General features: G+C 46.7%; 1 protein-coding gene across 3 annotated transcripts in view; it reads left to right on the plus strand.

Moving 5' to 3' along the window:
• The window catches only part of TCF12 (transcription factor 12), a 95,442-nt gene that overhangs the window by 9,829 nt on the left and 60,847 nt on the right, over positions 1-24,766 (plus strand). For 2 of the 3 annotated variants that reach the window (XM_048519654.1, XM_048519655.1), the window contains exons 3-5: positions 17,575-17,648; positions 20,439-20,507; positions 23,033-23,135. In XM_048519654.1, the coding sequence (XP_048375611.1) occupies positions 17,575-17,648; positions 20,439-20,507; positions 23,033-23,135 (246 nt within the window). Of the gene's footprint in view, positions 1-7,505; positions 7,568-17,574; positions 17,649-20,438; positions 20,508-23,032; positions 23,136-24,766 lie in introns of all 3 variants that reach the window. The other variant, XM_048519656.1, reaches the window with a different exon arrangement.

Below are 24,766 nucleotides of genomic sequence, written 5' to 3' on the forward strand. Positions count from 1 at the left end.
CACACTTTGGCGTTGTGTCCTCCAACTGAGCGAATTCTAAGTGGAACTTGGGTGGGGCTCCACAGCCTGTCCCCGCATGACCTGCCCCAGTGAAGTCCGAGGCAGGGCGAGCGATTGTGCTTGCCCCAGGCGCCGTTTTAGGCAGTTATGCCCCTGACAGATCTTGAGAGACCGTCTGACTTGGTGTAAAGGAGGGTTTGTTGCACGGGGTGGGGGCTCCTGTTGAAGACCGGCGGGGCGGGGGGGGGGGGCTTCAGTTGGAGTTTTTAATGTCTTAACTGTTGTACACTGGTTTTAACTTTGTGAACATTACAGCGATTTTGGTGTAACTATCTCCTTTGTCAGATTTAATTATGTAAAAATAGGAACCATCAGTTAGTGTTTTTGACCTGTTTTGAATTTATATTATAGCACGCTCAACATCATTGTCAGGTGAATTGGATGTTGTATATGGATATTGTCATTTTACTAGGTTACTGTGATAAAGATCATTTTGTTTTATTAATAGTAACCATGATTAGTGATTGTTTAGTGGTTTTTCCTCTCTTAGTCTTTAGAACTATTTTTATTCTGGTTCTGGTGGGTTTTCCGGGCTGTGTGGCCGTGGTCTGGTGGATCTTGTTCCTAATGTTTCGCCTGCATCTGTGGCTGGCATCTTCAGAGGTGTATCACAGAGCAAAGTCTGTTACACACTGTCTCCAGGGTTAGGGTTAGACACAGTGTGTAACAGACTTCCCCCTGTGATTACACCTCTGAAGATGCCAGCCACAGATGCAGGCGAAACGTTAGGAACAAGATCCACCAGACCACGGCCACACAGCCCGGAAAATCCACCACAACCAGTTGAATCCGGCCGTGAAAGCCTTCAACAATATTTTTTTTCTATTTTCATTTTCTGTACTGCTTATTTGTATCTGTAAAAATATTTTTAAATGGTTTCTTCCATAGGCATCTGTAGATCACATTAAGAGGTCAGGAAGAGTTTTACTCCTTTGTGTTCTACCTGTATATTTCTTGGTTTTTCACTGCCAGTCGTGACTCAACCACAGTTGTGCAGGAATCTACTCTGTAGTCTAAAACGGCATGTCTCCGTTTCCAACTCCAAAAACATTGGTTTGTAAGCTCGGTTGTTATCCTGCTGTTTTGCAAAGTGACACAATCATTTGCTAACCGTTTTGAGGGTCGATGTTTTTTCTTGCTGTAGGATGAGATAATTGGTGATTTTTATGTCTTGAATGAATGTTTTGTTATTTCTGTATTTGAAAAAACAATGCTGTGTTTGTAAACACAACATTCAGAAGCATAAAGGACATACTTTTTGGTGAAGATGTTAACTGAATACCGAGGAAGACCAACAAGATAAGCTTTTGTTGGGTTTTATAATGTGGTGCTAAATCTAGCCAGCGTTACTTCAGAGCTTTGTTAGGTATGCTTATGCTGAAGGGAGGAGAATGGAGTCAGAGGAGAGAAACAGGGCCTCAGAGCTGTCTTGCATAAAGCTCTGGGGACGCGGGTGGGGGTGGGGATCAAATTATGTCCTAGGTTTAAGGATTTGGGGCTGATCAACATTGATGTTGGCATTTGGGGTCAGTGCCTGCTGTGTTTAAAAGCATTTGGCTGGTTGTACTTGTTTTGCTGTTGATTCGATTTGAACTTTGATTCAGTTGCCGTGGGAGGGGGCTGGGCTGGTTGGTTTCATCAGTTTTAGACTCTGCGGTTCTACAGCAGAGTAAAGCCAGGTTAGTTAGTGAAGGGATGTCGCTCAGTTTCAAAACCAGCTTTTCCTGTTTTTACCTCCACTTGAAAATAATGAAATTGGAGGGGGGGGGGGTTTGGAATGTATGCAGCACCAACACTGTGCTTATTTTTTTTTTGCCTTAACAAAAGTAAACTGCAGCATTTTATAGCTTGGCATATTCATGAAAATTTAACATTACAAATGCCCTCATTTCTATAATTAACATTATGGATATATTCAGTCTTAAGAGTTGCAGGCTGGCAGATTTGTGAAGCTGTATTCCTTCTTTAGAATCTGAATTTTCATTATTTGTGATTGATCGGTTGAAAGGCAGATTCTTAAACAGTGCAATTCCCAGAACATTTTCCTAAGATTAAGCTCTACCGAATGGACCACAGTAGGATTTTGAGTAGACCTGTTTAGGATTGCTCTCTGACTGTGTTGCCATAAGCAGAGTCGGTCCCTTCGAAGCCTTCAGTGGAGTCGGAAAAGAGTAACTCTGCTTAGATTGCACTGTAAAAATCCCCCTAATCTGGTATCTGATGCCACCTTAGAAGTGAAGGCGGCTGGGAATGCATCAGGGGATGATGACATAGCATCACCCTGGGGGCTGCTACAGGTGTGGCAGAGGGTGTGTCGCTGGTCTGCTCCATTTGCCATAAGAGCTGGACTCCAGCAAACTTTCCACCGTAGGCCAAGTTTCTGCCTTCAGGGTCCTCTTTCCAGCCCGCTGCCCTGATCATAGCACAGAGAACAAGTTAGTACAGGGGTCTGCAACCTGTGGCTCTCCAGATGTTCATGGACTACAAATCCCGTCAGCCCCTGTCAGCATAGCCATATCCCATCAGCCCCTGTCAGCCAACTGGCCATGCTGGCAGGGGCTGATGGGATTTGTAGTCCACGAACATCTGGAGAGCCACAGATTGCAGACCCCTGAGTTAGTAGAACAATTAGGGAGTCTGGCTGAAGGCGCAGAGAATGTGAACCTCGCCCTGTAAAGCGAGGTTTGAGAACTTGAAATTAGAGGCTGAATTTGCAACAGCTCCTACAGTCAGTAAAAAAAAAAAAAAGCTCTGGACGTGCCTGTTCCGAGATTATATGCACCGCTGTTTTATGAGCCTTTGCAATTGAATAGGTGCAACAAACCGATTTTGTCAGATGGGAAAAATATTCCCAAATCAATTTCATCTGGAAAACAGCCTCGTCCGTTGCCCTCTTTCGAAGGTAATAGATGAAATTCATCTTGACAGTTGGAGATGCGTACCAGCGACTTGCCTGTGGCCAGGATCTAATAACTGTGGATATTGTAACAAGTTGTCTGAAGGTTCAGTGACTAATTAAGGCATTTTTCTGTAGCTGACAAAGCGTGTTCTGATGACTCCAAGAAACAGGCTTGTGCTAATGTTTGTTTACTTCATTTATAGGCTGTCTTTCTCAGTGAAGGGAAGTTTATTTTCCCTGTACTTCTTCATAACTTGGAGGGTAAAACTGTGTGAGATATATGCACATAAATCCAGGCAGAAGAGTATTAATAACCGGCCAGTTTGGATTTTCTGGGTGCCCTTGATGCTGTGTGTCTTCCGTAATTGGTCTTCTAACGAGGCATTTCCTAAAACGTGTTGAATTGTCTTTGGCACGGTGGAAGATCCTTGCATGTGACAACTGGCAAACATTTCCCCTAAAGCTTTCTGAGAATCCAGACTGTTTTCTAAGCCTGTGTGTGTCTCTTCTTCACAGGCTGGATCAGCTGCCAACATCAGTGCCCCTGCACCAGTATAAATGCCCCTTTTGCCGGTGTCAGATGGCATCTGTGCCGGTTTGTGGTCACACAGCATGGTGGCAGGGGCTGATGGGAATTGTAGTCCATGAACATCTGGAGAGCCACAGGTTGCAGACCCCTGAAACCCTTTTGTCCCCACCTGCCTCCCTTGCACAGTTAGTTAAAAACTTTTAAATGCTCACTGGCTCTGGGGGGGATTTGCCTTTGCAGTCGATCTGCTAGCAAGTGGTCAGTTTCACAAGTGGATGAAGCTGGCAAACCGAGTGGCAATTCATACATTTTTGTTTGGATCTCTAGTAGTTCAACATGATCATTTTTGATTATTTCACAGTATGAATGTTTAGTACTGATTTATAAACAATTATTTAGTAACTTAGGTGACATTCTCACTCAGGGATACATGGTCCAAGTCAATGTTGAATAAATGACCTTTGTGATCTCTGAAATTTGCTACATTACATGAAAGTTATAACAGTGTATTTTCTTTGATTGGAAGATTTTTTTAAAGCTTTGAAAAAATATACCGTAGAATTGGAAGAAACATATGTTTCTGTGAACCTCCTCTCAGCTTTCCTAGTATAAAATAATTTCAAGAATACCTCTTGGATGTTATTTGAAAATATATGATTACAACTAATGAAATATAAAAGATGTACAATGATATAAGTTTATGAATACATATATGCATCTGAGAGATTAGTTACAGCCAGAGTGCAACAGTCATTGTAGTTGATTGATTGATTGATTGATTGATTGATTGATTGTATTTATAAACCGCCCTCCCCCGAAGAGCTCAGGTTTAGTTTAGTTACCAATATTTACTGCTGCACCCCTTTTGTTTGTAGATAAAATAATTTCTGGCCTTCTGAAAATATTAAGTTTTTTCTCCTTCTTGGCTAATCCATTTTTCTTCTTTGGCTGTAAATGTTTTTGCAACTGCCTTAGTACTTTGGTCTTGCCTGATTCCTGTCCTTGGTTTTATTCCCTGACCCTTGCATACCCTTGAGAGGCTCTTGTAAACAGATGCCAATTCATAAAAGCTTTTCGTCTGCTATTCTTGACTGTCACTTCCAACCCTGTTAGGTCTTTCCCGAGGACCTCTCTTAAGCACTGAGTTCTCATGGTCTAGTTTTCATTTCCGGTTTCCCTTGTTCTGTCTCTCTGACGTGTGGTGACCTATTCCCAAAATAATTATTAGGATTATAGTTAATTCACATTGCAAGGTTGGAATACGTTGTAGGAATCGGTGCCAGGTTGGTGCTAACGGTCCTGCCGGCCTGTCAGAACCTCCCCCTCTTCTTGGTGTGTACGTGTTCTCTGGTGTTAGATTTGGTTTGAATGGGGCTTACTTGGATCTTAGCATGAAAGGAGCTGTACTCCATCATTATTACAGATTTGGAATTGTAATGGGTTCTGAGGGGGGGGCAGGCCTTTTTCAAACAAAAATTTTGTTCTCGGTGCAATAATTACTAGTTCAGTCACTAAATCCCTTTTCCTCTCTATCAGTAGTGTTTAAAATGAAAATCCAGTTAAATGTTACAAGATAAGACAGCAAAAGAAAAGTCCAGCATTAAAAATGTGCAGACAAATAAGTCGGTTGTATCCTGTTGCCTAAAAGATAAGTGGGCCACCGGTTTCTCACATCTGGGGATGGCGTTCCGTAAGTAGAACTCAGCCCACTTATACCTTAGGAAAGGTCACTTTGTGATCATCCCAGTCGTCTCTCTGAAACTATGCCGACGGGAATTGTGGTACAGGTGCCCCAAAGACTGACCAGTTTGTATGGGAGGAGATAGGCCTGCAGGTATCTTGGTCTCTATCTGTGTCAGGTCTCTCTAGATCAAAATCAAAACTTCCAGTTGTGTTCAGAAATAAACCGCTAGCCCATGAAGTCCTTTGAACGCTGGCGAAATTGCATTCAGAGCAGTGTGTCCCGGTTTGCATCTTTGGGTGCAATGGGTTTCAACTTCAGGTTTGTACAGGTGGAGACATTTCATGGCTGGAATGTTGGAATTTGTTTGACTGTGAATATGACACTTACTGTGGACATTTGAAAATGCTAAGGGCTGCACATCTGTTATCTCTGTAGCCCTTACAACAGACTTTTAGGGCAGGTTGGTACTGTTACACTCTACCTTGGAGTGTGGTGGAGTCTCCTTCTTTGGAGGTTTTTTAAAGAGAGGCTGGGAGGGCCATCTGTCAGGAGTGCTTTGATGGTGTCTTCCTGCATTGAGGGGGTTGGACTTGATGCCCCTTGGGGTCTCTTCCAACTCTAGGATTCCATGATTATCTCATATTGCAGATAGAGGACCAGAGACAGTTAAATAAAGGAGGTTGTCTGAGGCCATGTTGTGAGTTTGTGGCAGGGGTGAGAGTTGAACTGAGTTCTTCTCAATTCCCATTCCTAGCATCTCCGCTGTCCGGTACCAGCTCTTGAAGTGTACTGTCGCGCTCAGCATTTAGCTGCAGATGGTTTTTGTTAAATTCTGATTTCTTGTACCTTTAAGTTCAGTGTGAAACCACAAAGGCCTTGCTGGAACGGTTGCTTTGCTTAGGAGAGAGCTCGCAGCCGAAAGCGTCCGACCCGCTCTTTCCAGGAATGGAATGTTGATTAAGGAGTTTCCATTTTAGTTTTGCAGGAGGCCGTGACAGCGTTAAGTTGCTGACCGTGTAAAAAAAAAAAATCTTCCAAGAGAAAAAAAAAACCACCTGAGACTTAACTCCTAGAACTATGACTAGAGAGGCCAGAAATAAATTTCAAGCCGTCGATCTCTAAACTGCATCACTAAACTGCATCACTGGAGCAGCAGTGGCGTTGGAGGTTAAGAGCTCGTGTATCTAATCTGGAGGAACCGGGTTTGATTCCCAGCTCTGCCACCCGAGCTGTGGAGGCTTATCTGGGGAATTCAGATTAGCCTGTGCACTCCCACACACGCCAGCTGGGTGACCTTGGGCTAGTCACAGCTTCTCGGAGCTCTCTCAGCCTCACCCACCTCACAGGGTGTTTGTTGTGAGGGGGGAAGGGCAAGGAGATTGTCAGCCCCTTTGAGTCTCCTGCAGGAGAGAAAGTGGGGATATAAATCCAAACTCCTCCTCCTCCTCCTCTTCTTCTTCTTCTTCTTCTTCTCTTCTTCTTCTTCTTCTTCTTCTTCTTCTTCTTCTCCTCATTCTTCTTCTCCTCCTTCTTATTCTTCAGGATACTTTCAAAAATGTGAAACTGAGGCCAGAAATTGCGAATAGCTTTAAACAAGCACGCACATCTGTATTAATAGATTGCCACCACGGTCCTTATTTCGTAGTTATAAGTTGCCTAATGGCCAGGCAGACTTATCCTCCAGATATTTCATGAAGCCTTTCATTGGCGCGAGAGTGCCTTGCTGAAGAAAGCTTATCGTTTATGCAAGGAAGAAATTGCATGCCAGGTGAAATTGCTGACCGCCCTGGTGGTGTCAACACTGGTAATACGTTTCATCAGGAATGGCTGTAGCGATTAGATTCCAGGTGAAGTTTGCTTGGAGTCCTTTTTAAAGGAAGCTGCTGCAAGAAATGTCAGGCAAGTGTGCAGGTTGTCCTGCTTCTGGAAAGCAGTGGTGGTGATGATGGGAAAAGCGTAGTGGTAGAAATGGAGGCAGGGGTAGCTGAGAAGCCAGACATCCTTCTGGTCCTGAATTGTGTAACAAGGGCCCAATCCCTCCCTCTTTCACATGACTACTAACTTGGGCCTGGCTAGCGGATGATGCCCGTGTCAGGTATAGAGGGAGGAGTTTCTATAATAATAACAACAACACTGAGCTCTGGTGTGGTTTGCAGTTCCTCTGTCTCTATAAACCATGTCGCCAAGCAATACCAGTGAGGTGTTTGGTTATCTTTTAATTCGTAATTTTCTTGGGAGACCGAGGTTTGTGAGCCTGTAAAACGCCCCCTTGCATAAGGGGACGATGCTATTAAAAAAATTCTGTTTTGTTGCTGTCTCCCATCTGCTTGCAGGGAACAACTACGCCCAAGCGTCTTGGATGGTATAGAAGAACTCCATGAAAAAGAATAAGCAAGTAAGATATTCCCCGCTAATGTAGAAACAATGGGACTGAAAGGTGCAACGTAGGGAAAGCTGTGTTGAAGATTGGATGCCGAGACATATTTCGGGATGTATTTCTAGTCCGCAGTGTCAAGGGAAGTAGGCCAGGGTCTCAAAACCCCTGAGCTCCTTCTGTGAGCTGGCCACGAGTTTCAGACCTCTTTCCCCTTATCAGCAGGTCCGTGATGCTGAGGGCCTTTCGTGGTTGCCTGCGGCCTCCCCGGAAGGTGTCGTGGTCTGTCAGCCTCATCTGACAGACCCGCTGTTCACACCTGTGCTGTGGATTGTACCCTCGGGGACTGGTGAGGTATTAGTTGGGTGTAAGAAACCGGAAAGCCAGTCTCACAACAAATAGGCCCCTTTTAAAAAGGTCCCTGTGGAATAAATAGCATGTTAGGTTTATAAATGCAGAGTAAACATAAAGGGTTTTTTTTTAATTTTCTCTCTTTCTCACAATACTAGAAATTTTTCTCTCTTTCTCACAATACTAGAACCAGGGGGCATCCATTGAAAATGCTGGGGGGAAGAATTAGGACTAATAAAAGGAAACACTTCTTCACGCAACAGGTGATCGGTGTTTGGAATATGCTGCCTCAGGAGGTGGTGATGGCCACTCACCTGGATAGCTTTAAAAGGGGCTTGGACAGATTTATGGAGGAGAAGTCCATCTCTGGCTCCCAATCTTGATCCTCTTTGATCTGAGATTGCAAATACCTTAGCAGACCAGGTGCTCAGGAGGAGCAGCAGCAGCAGAAGGCCATTGCTTTCACATCCTGCCTGTGAGCTCCCAAAGGCACCTGGTGGGCCACTGTGAGTAGCAGAGTGCTGGACTAGATGGACTCTGGTCTGATCCAGCTGGCTTGTTCTTATGTTCTTAAATGCCAGGACTGTGTATGTGTGCGTAGATCCATGAACACCTGGGGTCCCCAATGTGGCGCCCAACATGTCTCCTGATGACTGCCAAGGGTTTCTGGGAAGTGGGCAGGGCCCAGCGAGGCCGTTCAAGATTTGGTTGGCTGTGCAGATTTTTAGCAAAACTGGTTTCTCCACTGTGTGTCTGGAGGTGAGCCGTGGCAGCCGTCCTGTGGCTGAGCCTGCCCCCCCGGGGCTGTGCCACAATTCCAAAGATGCCTGCAAGCTCAGAAAGGGCCCCTTCATCAGCACTAATTCAGGAACAGACAAGAGGCTACTTGGATAAATTTATGGGGGCTTTCTGTGTCCTGCATTTCTTGCCATCCTGGGTTGCTCCCACCTGCTGGGGGTTCTCACTGTTGCTTTCCTCACCTCCGCAAATGCGGCAGTGTCAGCGTTGCCAAAACGAGCTTCCGTGTTTGGGGGGGTTTTCTGTGCACTTTCCTTTTCCTGATTTTTCCCTCTTCCACTTGTGCTGAGCGGTGCCTCCGCGTGGGCTCTTGGGTTTGTGTTCATCGGGGCCCGTCAGTGTAACTTTCTGCCCCTTTTGTTTCTCACATTTGCTGGCGTTCTGTCGTAGTTCTGTTAAGGTTTGAAGTAGGTACGTGACAAGATGGTTGGCATGCTGTAGCAATTCCTGAGGGGGTTTCCCCCCCTAAAAGCCCTCTGGAGGAAAATGACACCCATGAAAGACTGCAAATGCAGGAAAGTGGTGTTGACACGAGTAGGATATTTGCAGGGAAGTACCAGAATGGTGGAGTCTTCCTAAGAAGCTCAGAGTAATCCAGGTTTGGGAAGAATAACGTAAGCACTGGAGAAACCATTGTGGACAAAGCTGCTAGCCTGATGTGTGTTGTTGAAATCTTGCAAGATGAAGTCGGCGACTTGTTTTGGTTGAGATGGGATCTCGTGCAGCCCAGGTGCGAGAGATGCAGTGGCAGAGCCATAACTATCCACAGGAGTTTTCTTGCTTTGTAATGCATTTTTGGATTGGTAGGTATTCACCTGGGTCAGGGGTCCTCAAACTACGGCCCGGGGGCCAAATGTGGCCCCCTGAAGGCATTTATCCGGCCCACCAGGCATGGCAGCGATGGCTCCATTCATGTGCAGTGGGGGCTCGAGGGAGAGGAGGAACCGGCCCCAACGGCTGTTGATTGCAGTTACATGAAGGCACCCCCAAATCTCCATGAATTTTCTGACCCAGAGTTGGAAACCTTACATGTGGCAATGCCTTCCCCGCCCTTCCCTCTCAGCTACTCCATGTGTTGCTCTCAGGCTTTCTGTTCCGCCTCACTCCCATTGGCATCAGCCAGGCTGGCAAATCGCTCGCTGGCTGCTAGGGAGGAAAGAACCCAGGAAGATACCTGATCCTGGGTTAGATGGAATGCTTCATTGGGAAAGTTCTGCCTTTTTTTTTTTTTTTTACAGGGGAAGGTATTCCACAGCCTCCTCAACAATATTTGGAGCCCACCCTGTACTTGACATACTTTGGTCACTGTTCTTAAAATAGACCATGACAGAAAGGCTGAAAGGTGAAATCAAACATTTTACAATCATTTGTGCATAGGAATTTGTTCATAGTTTTTTTTAGTCCGGCCCTCCAACAGTCTGAGGGACAGTGTACTGGCCCCCTGTTAAAAAAGTTTGGGGACCCCTGACCTGGGTCATTCGTCCAGGGGAAGGTGAGGCTTTCTATTCACTGACTCTGTCCACCTTGTTTGATTCTCTGGCTGAGCTGATAGATAAGATCACAGTATTTCTTCAGCGACTTGTCCTCTTAACAGTCCTACTTCAGATACAGGTGAAGAACTCCCAGCTTTTAAAACTGTGTCGCTGGCCCTCTGCTCTGCCCCCTTTCCCCCTTGCTTAGTGACAATTTGCCATTGGATTCCATATTGTGTTTCGCTCGTCATTCTGCTGACCCCCCCCCCCCCAACAAATACCAGAAATACTGATGTCTGGAGACTGTAAGACCCCAGGCTGGGAAGGGGTTGCAAATGCAAGCGGTTTTCTTGGATAGATCACTGAAGGGTCCTAGATCCTCTTTTGGTTGTTTGTATTGCATTGATATAGTAGAATTGTGGATTCTTTCCCAGTGGCATGACCTTCGAGAACTGAATACATAACATAGTGTAAACATTATTAGCGCAATATATAGTTTGGTCCTCAAATGCGTAGATTGTAAGCTACATGGGGCAGACCCCCACCTTAATGGATAGCTGTATGTTAATACAAATCCTGCAACTAATTTTAGCTTAAACAAGTAGTGGTGCATACTATAAATGGTTGGCTTAGCTTTCTCTGTAAGAAATGTACAGTGAAATGAACAGCACTAGACCGTTTCTCTCAGTAGTTGGACTCCCCTGTTCTTTGAACTGCTTTCTCTATTGCCGGGTCTCTTGGTGTAAAAGCGCAATCTCAGGCAGGTTTGCTCAGTGGAACTTCCCTCCCGAATAAGAGTGATGGGTTTTTCTGGAGAAGGGATGTGCATAAGTGTGATTGAAGTTGCATTCTGGAGCAGCTGTTAACTGCAAAATGTAGAATTGTATGGCTAACAAAGCCATCAGACAGAGTGGTTCGCACCATTGTGTGGAATTTTAGAGAGATTGTTTTCATTTCTTTGTAGTGGGTGATTATATATAGATTCAGAACGATAAATACATTCCAAGTCAGAGGGATTTGTGTGGCTGGTTTTATTTTGATCCTAAGAATGCTGCTTTCTTTCTTTCCTTTTCTTTTTTGATGTAAATCTTGGGGGTGGGGGGGTGGGGACTGGAAGCTGTTCTCTTTCCACGGCTCACAGTACTCTTAATGTTGCTTTTCCCCAAAAAACATTTCTCATGTGCTCCGTAGCACAGAAGTCCTATTCTGTACAGTTAAGTAAATGGGATGTTGGAGTTGTGGTGATTTAAATGTTTCCCAGTGAATCGTCTTGAAAACTGCCATTAATGTTGTCAGATCAATTTTATACTGATAATCTCAGTTCCCAGTGGTCGATCGGGTCCCGTTATCTGAGTGGCAGGCGAAATACTTTCTGCCCTTCTCTTCTGCTGTTGCCGTGCGTTTTCTTCCTCCTGCCCAGCCGCTATTGACAGCGATTCTGCTTTGCTTGCAGGCCTCTGTGGGTTGCTGGTGCCTTTTCTCTAATGCCCCAGGCCCTTTTACAGCGGAGTCTGATACCAGCCTCAGATGTGACAGGCCCATTGGCTGCCGTTCCCTTTGCGTCCTCTGATGATACTCCTCGGAGGTCTGGGTCTGAGCCGCTGATTCCACGGGGCAGTGGAGGAATCTGATTCTGCATTCCCAAGTCTGTGATATGGAACAAGCTAAATTAAACCGTGCGGGGTTGTATGGAGCTGGTTGGCCTTGAAAGGACCCCTGGTATGGGTGGACCTATTGCCCGACGTAGAATTCTTTCCCTCAGAACAGGCAGACCGCTCTAGTTCCCATACATAAGACAAAGAGGACGCTCTTAGAACTACAGTGGAACCTCGGTTTTCATTGGTAATCCGTCTGAAAAGAATCGATGAAAACCGAAACCGATGAAAACCGAGGCAAACTTTTCCAGAGGAATCAACGTAAATCCAATTAATCTGTTCCAGGCACTCCAAAAAACATACCAAAACCCACATTTTTTGGTGAATAAACATCGTGTTTAATGCTGAAAACAGTAACAAACAATCACACTAGGACCAGCTTCAGAGCCAGTGGACCAATGTCGTACCAGAAAGCTGTCCAAAGAGGTCTGTTTCTGATGCCTCCTTAAGATTTGTCTGAAAAAGGGGCAAGACATTGTTATTAAACAAGTTGCAGACACGGCCTGCAACAGCTTTGTCCGGGTGATTTTTCTCCACAAACCCCTGCCCCTTACTGCAAATCTATGAAAACTGAGACACATTTTTCACTGAAAAAAATCGATGAAAACCGAAACTGATGAAAACTGAAGGCAATGAAAACCGAGGTTCCACTGTACCCTGTTTCCCCAAATATAAGACATCCCCTGAAAATAAGACGTAGTAGAGGTTTTGCTGAAGTGCGAAATATAAGGCATCCCCCAAAAGTAAGACGTAGCAAAGTTTTTGTTTGGAAGCATGCCCAACGAACAGAACACAGAAAAATAGACATCCCCTGAAAATAAGACATGGCGCATCTTTGGGAGCAAAAATTAATATAAGACACTTTCTTATTTTCGGGGAAATCATTGTGCGAAAAGTACTGTGGAACATGTGGTCCTCATCACAGGAAACAAATAAAATAGTTGAAATTAACACTCTTAGTTACTCATATAGCTGTTCTGCATTGCTGGCTGGATTGGACAATTGGCTCTGAAATTCCTGAAACAGGCCGGGGCTCTTCCATGGTACCTGGTTTTCTTCTAAATCAGCTGCTGTTCTGTTGATTGTAAATGTGGGTAATACTGTAAAGAAATGGAAGAGAATCTCCATCCTGGCAGACGTGTCACTTCCTGCCTGGACTTGGTGAATCCACACTGTTTGAACAATATTAATTTGTCCTGAAGCAGCCCGGAGGTTCCCCGTGGGAGTAGAAATCTGCCCCCCTTTCAGTAGCTAGCCTCATTGTGTGTCTTTTTTGCTTCAAAAAAAGAAAAGAAAAAAAATCACCTTGTGGAAAATCCAACTTCTCACACAACTTTTCATCCTCCACCCCCCCTTCCAAATCAACATTTTCTTGGGGCCTAGTGGAAACACTGATTTGTGCATTTCTACCTTTCTCATGGGTCAAAACACGAAATTTTCCCATTAAACCTTTTAAAACTTGCATGTAATTCAACGACATCAATTAATCTTACACCAGCTTCAAAAGATGAAATGTTCATCTGTCCACTTCTCATGCTGTCATCTGAAAGTTCCTGTTCCTGGGGGTTGATCTCCTTCCCACCAACCTTCTGGTGCTGGGTGACCGCTATGGAGCTCATTCCGGGTGACTTCCAAGCCGTTTCCTCCGAAGATCTCTTCTGTTCCCTCTGGCAATTTGCTCTCTCCCTTTCTGAAAGGATGCTGGTAGCTTCCGAAGAGGATTTCATTCCAGGCTTCTCTCCGCTTGGTGCTCTGGGACTAAGTTTGGTGTTAGAAATGCGTTGCCAGAGTAATGCAGACCACTAGGAAATGCTCGCTCCTAAATCTTTGTTGGGTTGTTAGTATTTCGAGAAGCAGCAGGAAAGCTGAGATGGGTGTGTGTGTGTGTTATTTCTTGCTTTTGTGTGAGGAAGAAAATGGTGAGATTTGTCAACAGATCAGTTTTGTCTGTCAATATCAGTTGCTTCTGGCCCCCATTCATGCAAACTGAAAATGCTCCCAATATAAACAAAATTATTCCTGACATTTGGGATCAGGAGGAAACCTTCCAGTGTTTAGGTGAGGTTTTTTTTTCAATAAAGCTTTTATTATAATTTGCAAATATACATAAAAAAAATTAAGTTACATTATTCTTTGTCATCTCATATATTTACAAATGCCTTCATACAGAAGTATTCAATTACGTCATTTACTACTGTTATATCTACATTTATATAACAAAATTAAAATCAAGAACTTCCTCTGCAACCGCTGAGATATCAAAGAAAAGAAGGAGAGCAACTTCATGTATCCATTATAACTATTAATAATACACCTATATATTTGTATATTTCTTCCTCTTTTTGATCTCTGTTTTTAAACTATTGTACAAATCAAAGTGTTTAGGTGAGTTTGGGGTGTCTGGGTTTTGTTTCTTTGGCAGTGGGAGGGCTTTGAGAAGGCAAAGGGACTGACTCAGGCTCAGCCAAGTTCCCTGAGCGGGTAGAAGCTGAAACGCCCCCACTGTTTTGGAAGAGTTAGTTTCTGGGTCAGAGAGAGAGAGAGAGCCGCTGGTGCAAAATCTTGGATCTGACCATCCTTAACTTTGCCTAAAAGCATGAAGCAGCTGCGTACTTAGCTCACTAGGTGGTTCGAGACTGGTAAGAGATGTTTTTCAATGAAGCATTAACAACTCCAAATTCATTTAAGGCCCTTTACGGCCTGGGGCCCTCATACCTACGGGACCATCTCACCCCATATGTCCTGAGTCACGTCCTTCGCTCAGCGGAGGCGAATTTGCTGGTGGTCCCCTGTCCCTCTATGATGCGGCTGGCCTCCACGCGGGCCAGGGCGTTTACTGCCCTGGCCCCTGCCTGGTGGAATGCTCTTCCCCCAGCAGTTAGAGCCCTGCGGGACCTGGGGGGGCGGGGGCGGCCGCTGAGCCTGCCCCTCTTATTGCCCTGTGCACTGGCTGTGTATTTGACCATCTGCCAGCCCCCTCCCAGGGTTTGATCACTGGGGTGTGATGCCAGACGTCTCTTGTTATTAACTATTTATTGAAGGTTACCGCTGCTATAGTTTTAAGGTTTTGTATTATTTTTAACTGGGATTATTCGATTTGTTTTTACTGTGTTTGCTGTTGTTCTGTTGTACACCGCCCTGAGCCCTTCGGGGGTAGGGCGGTTTATCAAATCGAATAAATAAATAAATAAATTACATTGAAAACTGTGTAATTGACTGTGACACTCTTAGTCCAAGCTACCTCTCAGGGCTGTTGTGCGGGGTAACATGAAGGAGAGAATGATGTTAACCTTCTTGGGCCTTCTTGAGGATAAGGTCATGGTACAAATGAAATAAATAAGTGAACCAGCTTGTAGTATGTTAACGTTTGGAGCATCTAAAAACCGGCGGGAAACATCTGCCTGGCCTCCTCTGGAAGAGGGATGCTGAACTAGCTAGATCTTGGACCCGTTCAACATATTCGGTGCCACGTCTTTTATTTCAACTTGTATAAAGCACAAAGCCCCGCACCCAGTCCTCATAGAAGCTGATTATTTGGTTAATCCTGTGTGTTAGTTTACTTTGCACGTTGCCTTCTGGGATACTCTGCTTAGTGGGTGTGGTGGGTGCCGTAAACGGAAATTTAACATTTGGGTTGAAAGCGATACTCGGGCCTCGTGCTGCCACCTCACACAGTCTTGATGATGATGCTGGTTGGTGAAGAGAGACAGGAAGAAGAAGAAGAAGGGTGGATAAAAACAAACCTTTTAGGAAAAATAAACTGAAAACTATGTTTACTCTAAAAATCTGGATACAGTCCCTTACTGAAGTCTTGAGGAAATGTAGTAGCTACCATGGAAGGTTGGATCATTGTAAACATGGCTAAGGGAGAGACAAGTAGAGGCCTTCTCACAGCCTTCTTACAGCACAATGATAGCTTTAAAAAGGGCTTGGACAGATTGATGGAGGAGAAGTCGATCTATGGCTCCCAATCTTGATCCTCCTTGATCTCAGATTGCAAATGCCTTAGCAGACCAGGTGCTCAGGAGCAGCAGCAGCAGAAGGCCCTTGCTTTCACCTCCTGCATGGGAGCTCCCAAAGGCACCTGGTGGGCCCCTGCGAGTAGCAGAGAGCTGGACTAGATGGACTCTGGTCTGATCCAGCTGGCTTGTTCTTATGTTCTTAAGGCCATTGCTTTCACCTCCTGCAGGTGAGCTCCCAAAGGCACCTGGTGGGCCACTGCGAGTAGCAGAGAGCTGGACTAGATGGACTCTGGTCTGATCCAGTAGGCGGCTACTTATGTTCTTATGAGAGATTGTGCCCCGCCGCATGTGAGTGTGTTCTGCCAGCCTACTAGACCTCTGAGAGTCACCGTTTCATTTCATGTCTGCAATGCCTGCACACAGAACCATTCAGCCTGTACAGACGATGTGTTGCAGCTGATTCCCATAGTTCTTGTCGGATATAATTTGTGTGACATGCGAGCCTAGGCATGTTGAGCTCTTCATACTTACGCAACTGAGACTCCCACAAGTGTGTGTCTGTACTGGAGGCAGGACACCAGTATAGAGTGATGGAATGAGGGCAAACCCTAACCCTTTCACTACAGTCATACTTCTAAGTTATCCGGTCAGTATGGGGTGTCAGTGGGGACTCCTCAACTTGTGTTTCTGAGTGACCTGGGCGGGGGGGGGGGGGGGGGGGAAGTGAGAACAGAGAATATGCTCATGAGTCTAACTCTCCAAACTGGGTGAGTGGCCAAGAGGGTGGCAGATGTAGGATTCACTGGGGAAAAATAACCATCGCCAGATGAAAGGTTCTCGTGACTGTAACGGACAGGGAGAAAGATTTTGTAGCAGAAGGAGCTCTCTGAGAAATCAGTGTGTAGTAGTGAGAGACGATGATCACAATGCTGTGTATGATTAGGGAAAGGGGTGATAAATCTGTATACCCGCAGAGTTGAGTGTAATGCTAGTGGTGTGATACGGAAACAGGTCGAGGATCAGAGAAGGCCTGGAAAAGAAATTGCGATCATGTACTTCATGATATTGTTGAAGGCTTTCCGCGGCGGAATCCACCTTGGGGGTGCTGTGGTTTCGGGCTGTGGCGTGTGCTAGCAGCATTCTCTCCTGACGTTTCGCCTGCATCTGTGGCTGGCACATTGAGAGGATCTGATAGTTGGAAAGGAAAGCAAGTGGAGTGCTTAAGCAACAATCAGATTCTGTCAACCCGCAGATGCTAGTAACGTGAAAAAATACTCTTCGTCTGCTCCTTGCACCCACAGAACCACACAGCAACTGCACCATGTTGTCTGTGCTATTAACAAAAATGACCAGGGAAGGCAAGGATTCACCTTCTAGAATGTGTGTATGCTGAGAAAAAGTATCAACAATTGAGCATTTCCTAAAGGCAAGAGTTTAGAATCATCTGCAGATAAGCACTCGAGAGCAGGCTGAAAGACAAAATGAGGTGGTTTGTCCTACATTTAAAAAATGGCGGTCGGCTGTTGACTCGCCAGCGTGAGTGAGTTTTTGAAGGGCTGGACAAAAAAATTCAGGATAACTGTAAAAAAGAAAAGAAGAGCCGTGATAGCCAGAATGCCACCCCCCTGAGCATCATGGGGCAGCTCCTCTGTTGCCCTCCAAACGGTGGGGGGCAGTGATTTCGGAGAGGGGGCTGGTCAGCTTTTATCTGGTTCGGCACAGTGGTGGGGTTCTGCTCCTGCATCTTCGCGTTTGATTCCACAGTCTGTGTTCCTTCTTCCCACTCCTAGGTATGGAAGAACGGGCCGGCTCTGCTTCCTGGGGGACGAGTGGTCCATCCAGCCCGTCATATGAACCTGCAAGGGTAAGAGCATCCTTTGGTAGATGCAGGAGTTGGTCATGTGTCCAGTACACCCTCAGTCTGCGTTTCCTGGTTTGTTTTCTGAGTGAGTGAAGTGTGCGTGCCTTGTTCCTCTACATCCATGTTGGCGAACCTTTGGCACTCCAGATGTTATGGACTACAGTTCCCAGCATCATGCTGGCAGGGGATGATGGGAACTGTAGTCCATAGCATCTGGAGGGGCGTGAGTTTGACACCTGTGCTCTACATGTATTGGTTGAACTCTTTTTCCCACCTTGCTTCAAACCTTCCCCCGCCCCAATTTCCACATGGGGGCTTGGCCGTGCTTGTTGTAGAGGGTGCCCGCAGAAGGAGGGCCGTGAGCGAGGGTCTTGCACACAAGAACTCCGGGTGTGATATTTAGTCTGGCGCTCAGTGAGATTCGGTGCTCCAGCTGGACCGGTTCCCTTCCCCTTTGGCTTAGAAGCTGCGTTGTCCATGAAAACAGAATCAGAGTCAAGGTGGGGCGTCTGTTCTGTGTGTTGCCTCGGCTGCTTTGGGACCTGGATCTTTAGGGACGGACTCGTCGTGGAGAGTCTTGGGGAGGGGGCGGCTCTGTCAAGTCAGCCCCGTTTCCTCTCAGCGGTTTTCCCAGCTAAGGGCCATGGAGGGGTGGAATGGATGTCCAGTTTCACTGAAGGAACCTTCCTTTCATGCCCATTGCTGGCACCAGGGACTCTGCTCATGAATTTTGCAAAGCAGCTGTTCAGTCAGTATGTTCCCTGTTTTGCTGGCTGTTTCAGCCCAGACTGATCCCACCTGTGGAGTGTGTGTGACAGAGAAAATGTGGACAGAGAGAAATGTTTCTCTCTTTCTCACAAAACTAGAACCAGGGGGCATCCATTGAAAATGCTGGGGGGGAAGAATTAGGACTAATAAAAGGAAACACTTCTCCACGCAACGTGTGATTGGTGTTTGGAATATGCTGCCACAGGAGGTGGTGATGGCCACTCACCTGGATAGCTTTAAAAAGGGCTTGGACAGATTGATGGAGGAGAAGTTGATCTATGGCTCCCAATCTTGATCCTCCTTGATCTGAGGTTGCAAATGCCTTAGCAGACCAGGTGCTCAGGAGCAGCAGCAGCAGAAGGCCCTTGCTTTCACCTCCTGCAGGTGAGCTCCCAAAGGCACCTGGTGGGCCACTGCGAGTAGCAGAGTGCTGGACTAGATGGACTCTGGTCTGATCCAGCAGACTCTTTCTTATGTTCTTAAGGCCATTGCTTTCACCTCCTGCCTGTGAGCTCCCAAAGGCACCTGGTGGGCCACTGCGAGTAGCAGAGTCCTGGACTAGATGGACTCTGGTCTGATCCAGCAGACTCTTTCTTATGTTCTTAAGGCCCTTGCTTTCACATCCAGCACGTGAGCTCCCAAAGGCACCTGGTGGGCCACTGCGAGTAGCAGAGAGCTGGACTAGATGGACTCTGGTCTGATCCAGCTGGCTTGTTCTTATGTTCTTAAGGCCATTGCTTTCACATACTGCCTGTGAGCTCCCAAAGGCACCTGGTGGGCCACTGCGAGTAGCAGAGTCCTGGACTAGATGGACTCTGGTCTGATCCAGCAGACTCTTTCTTATGTTCTTAAGGTCCTTGCTTTCACATCCTGCACGTGAGCTCCCAAAGGCACCTGGTGGGCCACTGCGAGTAGCAGAGAGCTGGACTAGATGGACTCTGGTCTGATCCAGCTGGCTTGTTCTTATGTTCTTAAGGCCATTGCTTTCACATACTGCCTGTGAGCTCCCAAAGGCACCTGGTGGGCCACTGCGAGTAGCAGAGTCCTGGACTAGATGGACTCTGGTCTGATCCAGCAGACTCTTTCTTATGTTCTTAAGGTCCTTGCTTTCACATCCTGCACGTGAGCTCCCAAAGGCACCTGGTGGGCCACTGCGAGTAGCAGAGAGCTGGACTAGATGGACTCTGGTCTGATCCAGCTGGCTTGTTCTTATGTTCTTAAAGGCCATTAAGCTTTCCACATACTGCCTGTGAGCTCCCCAAGGCACCTGGTGGGCCGCTGCGAGTAGCAGAGTCCTGGACTAGATGGACTCTGGTCTGATCCAGCAGACTCTTTCTTATGTTCTTAAGGCCCTTGCTTTCACATCCTGCACGTGAGCTCCCAAAGGCACCTGGTGGGCCACTGCGAGTAGCAGAGAGCTGGACTAGATGGACTCTGGTCTGATCCAGCTGGCTTGTTCTTATGTTCTTAAGGCCATTGCTTTCACATACTACCTGTGAGCTCCCAAAGGCACCTGGTGGGCCACTGCGAGTAGCAGAGTGCTGGACTAGATGGACTCTGGTCTGATCCAGCAGGCTCTTTCTTATGTTTTTATGTCTGCGTGACAACAGGAGAGTGTGCTTGTCCAGTGCTGTGCTGTGAGGTCGCCTTGCAAGCCTCCCCCTACGCGGGGCTGCACAGAGGGAGACAGAGGGGCTTGCCTCCTGCAGTTCAGGGACCGAGTCCTCCTGAAGGTGCCCTCTTTGGGGCCAGGTGACGACTCTTGAGGTCCTCAGAGGGCGGCTAGAATAGAAGGTGCTCTCCTTGTCCAGGTGTGAGTGGGAAAGTGCTCGTGCTCCTAGAATGCGTCGAAGGTACCACCCGTTGTCTTCTGACAACTCAAAACAGAGCCCGTGGGGTGGGCAGCCTTGCTCAGTAGAACCTAATTTATTGAAGGCTACATGTCTGTGTGTTTAAGTGTAACATGTGATGATAGATATTTGCTTTCTGAATCCTAACCGTTCTAAATATTTCCTCACTTAACAGGAAAATGGCAGCCTCCTTGGGAAAAGCTCAGATCTCTCGACAGCCCTTGAGAAGCTGAAACACGAAGAGGTGGGACGTGTTTCCTGTGTGCAGTGACGGGCTTGCAGATTTCCCCACCCCTGAACTGTATAAGCTACCAGATCTGTAGAACGGTCCCTCTGGAAGTGGGAGGCGAGTGTATGAGGCACCTGGAAGGGGCAGATGCTGTGGGCAGAGTTCTTGCCAGGGAGAAGATCCAGCTGTAGACAGGCTGGGAGGCAGCTTCCTTCCCCGGTTTTGTCTGCAGCCACCAACCCTGTTCCGCTGGCCACGGCAGCCTCAGAGAGCCCTCAGGGACTTGTGGGGGCTTCTGACCACAGGAGCACCTCCTGGCTGGCTGTATCTGGGACGAGGGCTCCATGCCCTGCCCCCCTTTTCGTATCAGCATTTGGCTAGCTTTTTCTTCAGGATTTTGGAAGCTGTTATAGATTTGCCCCCGCCTTCTGCGTAATAGCACTCCTCCTTATTGCGAACTCTGAGAGCAGTCGTGTATCACTCTTGAGTAATTAGTGATGAATTTATTTGGTATAAAATCTGGTCCCTGGTATAAAATCTACACCTTTGTAGACGTGTTCCGTCCAAAATATTTTGTTCATTCCGTGTCTTTTAAGATTGTGCTGCCGCCGCTGTTGCACAGAAAGCAAACCGCGGCAGTGACCTTGGCTAGGAGCGTCTGGTTTCCTGGGCAGCTGCTGCTGTGCGCTGTCTGTGTGACAGACGAGGCCGGGTCACGGTTACCAGAGGACACCCTTGTGGTCATAAGCCAGTTGTAAATGTCACTAAGATTTTTTCAGAATGTCTATCACGTGTGTATCGCTGGTTCTGAAGGAGGTAAAGTGAGTGATCTTCGGGCGCTCCCAGAAGATGAACGCTAAGGCAATATTGCGGAAAGCTGTGACATGCATCCATAAGCAGTTGCAGGGTTCTGACAGATATTTAGCCCTCGGTTACTAGTCCTTTGGTTGAACTGACTGTGGGCCTGCAAAGATAGTGGGGCCCGTTTCAGCCCCATTAGTGTCGTCTTGAATACGAACCCACAGTCTGAAAAATTATAAATGTTCAGTGATGGATGATTCCAGAGTCCTTGGGGATTTTAGGTGGCTTCTTGTTGCTCTGGGCCTGTTTAGGCCACTCTTAGGTTCCTTAGACTATGGCATAGAAACTTAAAAAAAACCCCAGACATTTCAAGCAATACTTCAGTGAAGAATTACAAAACTGGAGCTCAGTGCTGTGAACAAGATATTTAATTAAACCTCACATTACTTGTTGTTTTTTTCTCACTTTTTCACCTTTCCTTCTCCCAACTGGCAGTTTTTTTGGGGGGGAAAAACTCAACACAGAAAAGAGTAGTGATAACAAAGTAATGTGTGGTTTTTCCAGGCCTTCTTTTTAGGTGGTTCCTTTGCTTTGTTGTAAAGCCTGAATTAAAGTAAAAGCTCCCAGTTCCTAAGGCTAGCTAAAGGCCAGCCCTCTCCCCCCCCCCCCCATGTTTTTGGTGGGATGGATGATGAAACTGGATCTCCATTAAATCCTGTGTAGCCTTTTATGAGGCCGTAACCCGGACTGGGAACCTCCACGTGGATTTGGATGGGGGCCTCTGTGGCCCCCGTGGGCTTGACTTTCCAGGGTCTAGGACAGAATTGGCCATGCTGGCAGGGGCTGATGGGAATTGTAGTCCATCAACACCTGGAGTGTCATAGGTTCGCCACCACTGGTCTAGGACAGGGGTAGGGAACCTGCGGCTCTCCAGATGTTCAGGAACTACAATTCCCATCAGCCCCTACCAGCATGGCCAATTGGCCATGCTGACAGAGGCTGATGGGAATTGTAGTTCCTGAACATCTGGAGAGCCGCAGGTTCCCTACCCCTGGTCTAGGAGATCTGGAGTTCAGATGGACGTGAGAGCTTCCCGTGTGGACATCCACTCATTTTTGGGATAAGAAATGGAAGAGGAGCACATGGTGGGGGCCCAGCCTTTTCCTTCAGATGCCATCTTTGAAGGAAAAACTCCTGCTTCCAATTCAGACTGGTAGTTTTTCTGCAACTGCCAATAACTTCTGGGGCATCTCGCATGTCAGGGTAGATGTGGTTAGGCCTGGGGCTCCCAGTGTTTTTGAGCCTGCAGGCACATTTGGAAATCCGGCATGACGTGGTGGGCACATCAAGTCTGGGGGGCTAGAAGTCCTATCTGGTCCCACCCACGTCCTAAAAACACTTAGTAAAAGGCAAATGTGTTGGGGGGGGGGGGTGCCATGTCGGGGGGGCCTGAAATGGACTTTATTTCTGAGCAGGCACTCGTTAAAATTATTAAATGGTGTCATTGATCCTTTTGCTGCCTCACTGTTTGACACCCAGTTCATGATACCCCCGTTGTTTTTTGGGGAGGGGGCTTTAGCAAGACAGCACTGTGTTTGGTGGGGTTTTGTGTGTGTTTCTTTCCTCTTCCTGATATGCAGACATGAAAACCAGCTTTGGGAAGTCTGACTCTCTGCGCTTAGTTAGGAGGGTGTCGCTGAACTCAAACACTCTCTTCAACGTCTGTTCTTTTCCTGTAGGGTTTTGCAGACAGCCCGCATTATGATGATCACTTGAATGAGAGTCGATTAGGGCCCAGTGAAGGACTGTCCCCAACACCTTTCACGAACTCAAATCTGATGGGTAAGTAGGTAATTCTTTGTGAGAGGCCCCTCGGAGCTTTCCTGGCCCCAGAGACCTTCCTTGTCCCCTTTTCTGGATGGACAGCTGAGGGGCCTGCAAGTTTAGACTGTTTCTTATGACAGGCAAGTTTTATTCTGGCAATTATGCCATGACTTGCGAAAGGGACCGAGCCACCAAATATCAAGTCCAGTCGGTTTATCTTTCTGCATTCAGTGTTCCAGCTTGTTCAAAATATGGAAGTCGTTTCAGCAGTTAGTTCCTAGCTTTGGTGATGCACGTTTAGAAAACAGCACAGAGCTAGCTGCTGAATAAGATCGTTTTCCTTGTCTCGAGGGTTCCCCGTTGAAGGCAGTTCCTGCTTGTTGGGTGGGAGGGGGCCTGGAAGTAGCATCGCTTGCAAATAAACTTGAAACGGAACTGATCGGGCTTGGGTCCGAGGACTAGGAATTGTTTAAAATGCGCCTCTGGCTGTTGAACGGGCATTTGTCTTAGATTTTTCCTCTCGTGCCCCTGCTCCTGAGCTTATCTTTTTTTAAAAAAAAAACTGCCATAGCAGCCTTCAGTGGACTGTAAAATCCGTGGTGGCGAACCTTTGGCACTCCAGATGTTATGGACTACAATTCCCATCAGCCCCTGCCAGCATGGCCAATTGTAGGGGCTGATGGGAATTGTAGTCCATAACATCTGGAGTGCCAAAGGTTCGCCACCACTAAATTCAACTCCTTCAGGAGATGTCTTCCCTGGGCCTTTGGCAGCCCAACGCAAGGTTGGCAGCCCAACGCAAGCCCGGCTGCCCACCACCCAATGTTTTGCGTGAGAATGTCTGCAGTGGAAAAGTGGCGTAAACAAGGGTTTTCTCTGGCGTATTCTTTTTAGGCAGCCAATGATAGCTTTCTTGAGATGGCTTTTTGTGCGAAAAGGTATATGTCGTTATTTCCTGTTTGTGTTGCTGTCTACTCCTTTTGTTGGGAAAGGTAACCGTTCTCAATGGCGGAGGTATCGCGGCTGGCAGGCGATGTTGGGCTGCGTCGGTCTCGTGGTTTCCCGGATCCCATTTTACTGTCTGGGTCCTTTGCGTCTGTTTGTGCTATCCCATTTGCCTGCCAAAGTGTGACAACATTTTCTTGCCGTGTCAGTAATTGTATTACGTTAAATATGCTTCTGTCTCAAGTTTTCACCCTTTGTCCGTGCATGCAGGCACCATTAAGAAGAGAATTGTGTGTCAGCGGGATGTTGGCTTGTGAGATGATGTCCTGCCATAAGCATGTTTGCCTGAACAGATAGTGGGTTATGAATTGCCCCTGACTTCGATGATGGAGCTCTTAAACACTTTAATGACATCGTACATTGCAGAAGCTAGAAAATTTGTATCACAAGTGTTGATAATGGTTCAATAATGAACCATTTTCTGCGGAAAGATGCATTTCAATATTAATTTGGACGTTTTGAAGTGCTTTTGTCAGAGGAAGTGCAGCTATTATGTCGAGGTGACTCGCGTTCCTTCCTATTTCCAGAATTATCCTGTTGATATTGTCAGCACGAGTTTCCTGGTACCCTGTTTCCTCAAATATAAGACATCCCCAGAAAATAAGACGTAGTAGAGGTTTTGCTGAAGTGTGAAATATAAGGCA

This window comes from Sphaerodactylus townsendi, linkage group LG17, assembly GCF_021028975.2.
Source record: "Sphaerodactylus townsendi isolate TG3544 linkage group LG17, MPM_Stown_v2.3, whole genome shotgun sequence".
Classification (NCBI taxonomy): domain Eukaryota; kingdom Metazoa; phylum Chordata; class Lepidosauria; order Squamata; family Sphaerodactylidae; genus Sphaerodactylus; species Sphaerodactylus townsendi.